Source organism: Triticum aestivum, chromosome 3A, assembly GCF_018294505.1.
Source record: "Triticum aestivum cultivar Chinese Spring chromosome 3A, IWGSC CS RefSeq v2.1, whole genome shotgun sequence".
In the NCBI taxonomy this organism is placed as follows: Eukaryota; Viridiplantae; Streptophyta; class Magnoliopsida; order Poales; family Poaceae; genus Triticum; species Triticum aestivum.
The window spans coordinates 585,130,083-585,137,998 of record NC_057800.1 but is presented as its reverse complement, the minus strand read 5'-3'; the positions used below and the strand labels follow the sequence as shown (position 1 = coordinate 585,137,998).

The 7,916-nt window shown below is 43.0% G+C and overlaps 1 protein-coding gene across 1 annotated transcript in view; it reads right to left on the bottom strand.

Moving 5' to 3' along the window:
* Positions 1-1,941: 1,941 nt before the first annotated feature.
* LOC123062389 (uncharacterized) overlaps positions 1,942-7,916 on the bottom strand; it is a 6,577-nt gene continuing 602 nt past the window's right edge. Inside the window, exons 2-14 of the mRNA NM_001409208.1 lie at positions 7,644-7,916; positions 6,858-6,919; positions 6,058-6,145; positions 5,907-5,968; positions 5,705-5,801; positions 5,106-5,537; positions 4,123-4,992; positions 3,895-4,026; positions 3,676-3,792; positions 3,182-3,259; positions 2,642-2,771; positions 2,487-2,532; positions 1,942-2,418 (exon numbers count right to left, since the gene is read on the bottom strand). Coding sequence (NP_001396137.1) covers positions 2,367-2,418; positions 2,487-2,532; positions 2,642-2,771; positions 3,182-3,259; positions 3,676-3,792; positions 3,895-4,026; positions 4,123-4,992; positions 5,106-5,537; positions 5,705-5,801; positions 5,907-5,968; positions 6,058-6,145; positions 6,858-6,919; positions 7,644-7,739 — 2,262 coding nt within the window. The 5' untranslated portion in view covers positions 7,740-7,916 and the 3' untranslated portion in view covers positions 1,942-2,366. The remainder of the gene's footprint in view (positions 2,419-2,486; positions 2,533-2,641; positions 2,772-3,181; positions 3,260-3,675; positions 3,793-3,894; positions 4,027-4,122; positions 4,993-5,105; positions 5,538-5,704; positions 5,802-5,906; positions 5,969-6,057; positions 6,146-6,857; positions 6,920-7,643) is intronic.

Sequence of the window (7,916 nt, the reverse complement as noted above, 5' to 3'; positions counted from 1 at the left end):
TACAAAAGCATTTTGAAGCTCTGATTTTTTTTTTTTTTGCATGACTTTCACAATGTGATTTCATGATAAAATTTTGCATGCACAACAAACATTTGCGGAAGTATGCCACAAAAAAAATCATAATTTTTTGAATTTTTTTATTTTACTTTCACACCAGGAGCACATGCCTTTGCTACTTGAGAGAATGTCTTTGACCGAGCAGCTCTTCCACTCATTTTATCAGTAATCAAACCTCTTCGTACAAAGGTACTTTCGTATTTTGATCTGGCTCTTGCGTATGTAACTATGTATGGCTATCAATATATCATGAGAGAATTCCTTATTTAATATTGTCTTAAAAAATCCCTATCTGACACCGGAAAACTATTTCTTCATTATATAACACCAAGTATAAAATGTGCTCCCTTTGTGACGCTTCCATCCATTTTGCCTACTAAGGGTGTTAAACGACACCTGGAAAGACATTTTTACCCCTGGTGCAACTTGTGTCCAATATTTTTCACTTGACCAAAGAAGCAACATTTTTTTCACTTGACCAAAGAAGCAATTTTACCTTGAGGTCGCTGTCGATCAGCTTGCTTCGGCCGGCGCAGATCACATGATGGTCGGGGCTGGGAGGGGCGGCTAGGGCGGAGACAAGGATGGGGGCTGGTCGGCTGTGGAAGAGGAGGATGTTGCAACCCCTGTGCCGGCCATTTGAAGCCGCTCCTTGGCTGCCCTCGCAGCGTAGTCGCCCTCCATCTCCCCCAGCCTATCGCGTAGTCCCCGACGCCTCCAGGAGCATTGTTGTCGCCGCTGCTAGGAGGATTGGCGCCGCCACCGGTAGCTAGGGTTAGGAGAAGAGGGGGAAACGACAAGGACGAGTCGTGGTCGGGAGAGAGCTGCCGGCTCGGCCTCTTTTTTTCCGTGCGAGCAGGGGCAGTTTTGTCCACTAAACAGAACTGGCAAGTGTCTAATGGAGTAATGGTATGTGCTAACGGAAGTAATGAAAATGTTATAAAAGGCATAAATTTTAGCCTTAGTGTTGGGTAAGGAAGAAAAAATTATTGATGTTAAATAGGGAAGCAAAGTTTAAGATAGTGTTATGTAAGGAATTTTCTTATATCATCGTGACTCGTGAGCTTTGTCGTCTTTGGCATCTTGTTTACATGGTACTCCCTTCGTAAGGAAATATAAGAGTGTTTAGAGAAGATATAAATGATCTCCAAAAGAATAGAAGTGATCCATTTTCTTTGGTTGCTTAGACGTAAGTGTCGGGAAGTAATAACTTGGCTCCGGCTAGTAGATAGGTTATTGTTTTAGTTCTCGCAAGACCGACGCTTGGACAAATGGCGACCCTTCTTCTTTGAGTTAGTCTTTTGGGCTTCGATTCTCTTCAAGTTTCTCTCTCGGGACCAATTAGACATAGATCCAGCACATATTCCTGCCAACATATTCCTGCCAGCTCCTTGAGACGGTGAGGTTAGGTTTTCTCGTTGTGCATACACAACAACGAGCTTTAGTGTCAGGTTCTTCGGATCGATTCAAGGGTTCAACAACAACGACTACAGCCCGAGGGGCACGTGCATGATGAGGGGTGATGGCGAAAGAAGGGTGAACAGCGGCATGGAGATGAGATGAACAAGGCAATAGCTCCATTTTAATAGTATCCATATGATTAACATGTACTCCCTTCGTTCCCAAATATAAGTCTTTCTAGAGATTCCAACAGATGACTACATACAGAGCAAAATGAGTGAATCTACACTCTAAACTATGTCTACATACATCCGTATGTTGTAATCCATTTGAAATGTCTAAAAAGACTTATATTTCGGAACGGAGGGAGTATAAATGCATTAATGAGGGAGATGTGATGAACAAGGCAAGCTAGCACCAATTCAAGTAACATCTCACAACAAATTCAGTCAGTTGACGAGCCACCGTACTTTTGCTTAAAGATAAAGATCACGAAGGACCGAAGAATGCGGATGATCCCCTGCTTCTGAAAATGAGTCAATAATATCCTATTTTGATTCAAATAGAACACAGACCCAAACCACGGGCAAATGACAGACTGTGGAAAATAAAAGCAGACTCATGGTTTTCACAAAACCACCACACAGCAATATACAACAGAGCTGAAGGACACAGCAGCTTTGCTTCAGGTGAAAAGACTCCAGCGCACCGGCCATATAGAATTCTGCACATTCCTTTCTAGCAATATACAGGAAAGCTGAGAGTGAGACAGTGAAATCGAAAGATATCTACTGTGCTGTTTCTGGTTTCAAGCATATAGTACACCCGATGGTCCTTTTGGGTTCCGAGCGGTGCAAATCGGCTCTCCTCATCTGTTCATCATCAGCGCCGTTCTTCACCAGCAACTCTCATTCATCAAATGGATTTCTTGGTGGAAACTGTCCTTGCTGTGCTGAGTTCCTGTTACAGGGCATCATGTAAAACATAAGGTCTTACAAACTATAAGAACAGGTGTCGGAGGAGCTTACAGCATATGGGAGTCTTGTACTTGCCCCGGGATGTACGACAACCCTCCTGGACTCAACAAAGAATAAGATAATGTATATGAACAATGAGAGTTAGTGTGTTCGTCTACTTGTGTACTTCTGCTTGACGATCAATTTGGCATGAAGAGGCGGATTACCCTGAGATGCAGAAGGAATATATGGCACGGTAGAATTCTGAGACATCCATGGCTCTGCTAAGTTGATGGAGTATTCTGCGGGAAGATGAGTATCCGGCAATGTTGCTTGTAGTGAGGTCAAATCCATAAACTGAAAAGAGGAATAGAAAAGATGATAAATAAGAACACAAAGAAACAGAGGTTTCCCTTGTGACAGGGTTTTGGCAGTACTGAAACAACTGCATTCTGAAGTACTCCCTCCGTTCCGAATTACTTGTCTTGGATTTGTCTAGATACGGATGTATCTAGCACTAAAATGAGTCTAGATACATCCGTATCTAGACAAATCCAAGACAAGTAATTCGGAACGGAGGGAGTAGCACCCAATAAGAGAAGAATGTAAAAGGATATCGTGTGTTAGTCAGCAACGGTTTATTCTAAAGCTTACAGTGTGTTTACAAACAAGAGGAACTATTAGTAGTCCATGTCGTTGGCTTCAACATCAGTGTGTTTACAAACAGTTATAAGTGCAAACCAGAAAATAGCAGTACAGTTACACACCATGTCGATGGCTTCAACATCAGACTCAAATGCCATGTCAAACGGATTTGTTGATTTTCCAGCATGAGACACCATGCCCTGAAACCAGATTCAAAAGATCAGTTAAAAAGAACTGGGGTAAAATGGCTCAAGTTGTCCAGTAGCCCCATGACAGGCAAATAAAGCAAATACAACATCGCAAATCTTTCCTACACCAACAATTTGTATACATACATGAAAGCAGTCACAATCCAAGCATGCAAAGGCAGGAGAAGGCATGTAGCATGCCTCGATACACATGCAGTAAGAGCTAGAGAACTGTAAGGCCTCGTATCACCTTAATAGAACTTACATTTTAGCAAGTACCGCAGTAAATTAGATCATGGGGAAACACAAAATACATATCATATGTCAAACCATCCCACATATATATCCATGTAAGCTAGCTTCCAATCATATGGAACGAATGTCAGGGAAGCATGAGGAGAGAACCTTCAATCATGGAGAACACATACCAGTTGGGGTTGAAGTGGTGCAGGAAATGATGGCTCAGCCAGGACACCAGGAGAGACATTGAAGCCAGGGAATATATCCCCAGGAGTTGACCTTTCAGGCTCACCCCTAACCAAGTCCTAAAAGAATGGTTCAAACTGTTCAGTCCAGCCTTCTTTGAGAAATAAAGAAATATGTTTTTTTCAGCTTTTTAAAGTGATCAAAACGCCAGTTACACACACCTGCGAAGTTCTGGATTCCATGTATGGAACACTGGGTATGGCAAATTGATGAGGTGCTACTTGAGGCATATCATTGAATGCAAACACATTATTAGGCATGTTCCCAGTGGATTCACCAAAGGCATTCCAGTCCTAGGAAGCAACCAAGGAAATCAAAATTCATATTTAGCTCAGTAAAAGTAAAGCTGCAGCAAGCTTCACAGCTTTATATACCGAATGCTGAAGTACCTGGGAGTTTTCCTTGGAGACAGGGATTTTCACCTCTTCAGCATTTAAACTCCACTGGTCCATAGTAGGCGGAGATGTTTGCGACATGATGGCACTTGGTGGTGAATTTGGCAATGTTGATCGATCAATTGCTTTGGCAACAACACTTGGCAATGCAGCAGGCACCTGAGCTTGCACATTTGAAACAGAAGTTGACGAACCATATTGAGGTGTGTCGAAGAATGCCCACCCTTCATTAGCAGGCAATGGAGCTGCTGGTGTAATATGATGAACACTAGACGTAGGTGGCAGCTGTTGGTCAAAGCCAGCAAACAGATCCACTGACGGAGGGGAAGAGGAAGTTGCTGGGTCCTGCGCTATTGACAGACTGAAGAGATCTTGGTGCACAGGATGAGATGTGGGGACTGCTTCTGCTGATACAGACGATGAAGTCGTGACAACCTTCTGAACCACAGCATTATGCACAGCTTCTTTAACAACATCCGAATGACCATTAGGAACTGATGCAGTCTGTTGATTAAAGCCGGCAAACAAATCTATTGGTGGAGCATAAACAACGGGTTGCGGCAATGTTGACATGTCAAAGAGGTCTTGATTAGTGAAAGCCGTTGGTTGTGGTTGTGATTGGGCTGAAACAGGCAAATGCCGCAGAGATTCTTGGGGGGCAATTTGGCTGGCTGAAGAATTCGCACTCTGCTGCAAGGCATACGGTTGTGTAGAATGAGCTACAGAAGATGCCCCACTCTGACGGTTTGCAGCAGAGGGCACTGGCCTTTCTGTAGATGCATCAGGTAGGACACCTGAATCAACTGATTTATTAGATGGTGAGCTACCATCAAACGATCCAAAACTCCCAGAAGAAGCTGTTCGCTGCACATATGAAGAAGATATATTTTATGCCTTACCCAATCTACTTCAAGAATTGCACAAGTGAATAGGTAATTTTACTGCAAAGTGAAGATGCAGATGGAAGGATCAATAACCTGTGAACGACGACCTCCATTAGAGTCTATTTGTGAAACTGCATTTGGATGTCTTTGGGATTGAGGATTTTCAGCTGATACATTTCTTGAATGGTGAACAGAAGGGCTGCTGTACCCTGTATCCTGAGAGCTAGGAGAAAGCACATCGTTTCTAAAGTCACTGGTGCTTGAGGCTGAAAAGTCAGAAAATCTTGATCCGTGACTCTCATTAGCAAATCGATCTTCATGCATCTGATCCTTGGAACGACCAGGACTGTACAATAGGCTGCCGAGTTTCCCATCAAAGAGTGCCCTATCCGAAGGCCTCCGAGCAAGCGTGTTAACTTGCTTACCATATCGTCTATCCTCATACTGAAAATCATAAGGTGGGCTTTGCGAGTATGAATGATAGGAGTCAGGTCTTCTTGTTTCACTTTCATTGCCCTTTACACTCTGTTGAAAAATTAGAATGTATAGTTAGCACATATGTGTGGCTAATAATGAAAAGGATTGCAGCATGAACAGTGTTAGAAATGTTCAACTGTTAGATGAGGGGAAATTCGGCACTTATATGTCCAGAATTAAAGACCATCACTCTTTAGATTTTACTAACTCATTACCTCACTATCAGTGGCTGGTTTGTCGGTGGACTTCGCACCAGCATACTTCTTGTCTACATAAACAGTTCTGATAAATTCCCTTATCCTATCTGGTTTGCTGAAACAGAAAGTTACTTGGTAGCATAAGAGGAAATATAGCAGTTTTTCATAGCACAGAATGCAGGACGTGACTAAAAGGAACTTAAGAATGAAACAAACTCACCTGTTGTCAGGCAATCTCATTCGCTGCCAATCCCAATCTTTTAGGTAGATATCACGTGCTCGCTGCAGTTAGTTACCAACTCTGATGTAAGTCATAAAGTTGAGCAAGTAACTCGAGATGGGAACGGTAGAACAGTTCTGAGCACAGTTACCTGGTTACCACCCTGTTCAAGAGCCCGCACTTCTTGGGTAGTGAATTTAGACATTGACACTGATTTAACACGGTGAGTGAACTCACGGCTGTTATATCAAACACAGAATAAAAATTACTATTAAGGGCACGACAGGAAAATGCAGTAACTGAGGATAGCTTAACAAGACAGCATAACTTCATCATCTATTTCAGCAAATGGCGAAGTGGCTACATGCGGCTATCTCAGGAGACTAGTGGGATGTTCAGTTTGAGAAATTAGCTAATCTAGAGACCATCTCATGATAATCATGAAATGACCTCATGCCCTAGAGTCTTATATGGAAAATTCCATATGCACATATGCAGTAAGAATAGAGTGGAATAGTGTGAGACATTGTGATATTGGATTGTTAACTATTTCACGACAACAAAGAGTATCTACTCCTTTGTATCATAAAGTATGCTCCGTTCATAAATACCCCCTCTGTAAAGAAATGGTCTCCAATATGCATCTACGACCATTACTTTTTGTACAAAAATTATATCATGAAAGTATTGTTCACGACAAAACTAATGATACTATTTTCAACTTACCAATCTATATGATATTGTATATATTAGTCATCAAAGTTAGAAGAGTTCGATTGCACACTTTCTAGGAAGTAATCTATTTGCGAGCGAGGTAGTATCAAATACCACATCACAATTTTCTGCAGAGAATTTGGCATATAACTAAAACTAAACGTGAGATATAAGGCCAAAGAATAAAAGGAAGAACTGAAGCGGCAAAGAAAATCCCCAAAGTTGTAAGATACTCACTGTATCCCACTACATGACAAGCATGTAAAGGTCCAGAAATTGGTGCATACATATTGTGGCCCCTACACCAAAATAAACATTAGTGCGATTCAAAGAAATGTCAATATAACAGCATCTAGCATGATTCAGAGAGTTAAGTAAATACAGTAACCTCATTATATTTAGCGCAAGATTACAAAGGTGGGATTCAACAAAAGTTAAGCAATGTAGAGACCTTTCAGTCAACTAAGCGGCCATCCTTACAAAAATAGTAAGCAAATCTACAACTTGAAAAATACGCAAGAGCGACACAAATTGCTTCTAGTGACATTAAAAGCAGCAAACTATCAGCACTTTTAGCCAACTAAGCAACTACACTAGCAAACAAATGAACGGCAACTGCGCACAGAAGTGACGAGGATCTCGGCAGACCTTCTGAATTAACAGACCAAACCAGCAATCCTAGATTACTCCAATGGCAACAAATTTAACAGTTTATGCAACCCATCAAGGTAATTACCCTATTGATCGGCCAAGCATCTAACCATCTAAAGCAAAATGATATAGGTAGGTAACAGTGCAATCCTTGCCATCCCCAACCCGACAGCCGCAGCTTAAACACAACACACGCGAGGGAACAAATAATCCGCAGCAGAGACAGCAAATTCCGTAAATCCGAGCTAAATCACCGAACCTCACTCACAGTCTCGGGGTCAACGATCCGCGAAGCGAAACGGGACAGACGCGTCAATCAGCTAAACGGCGGCGCGATAAACAAGTGGAGGAGGAGGAGGAGGAGGGCAGTACCACACTGTTGCAGTTGATGCACTTGCGGTTGGGCGGCAGCTTCATGAGGCCGCGGATGATCTTCTCGTTCCTCTCCTCCTCCCTCCGGCTCCCCATGTCTCCACCGGATGAAGGCGGAAATCCCCCCGGAAAAAATGTTTGCCCGGAAAGAAAAAATCGGCGGAAACGGAGAGCCCACGGCGGGCCGGCCCGGAATCGGCGAGCCCTGGGTCGAGCGGGGCGACGGATTCGGGCGCTGGCGCGGGGGGCTGGGGGTTCGGCGGCTAGGGTTTA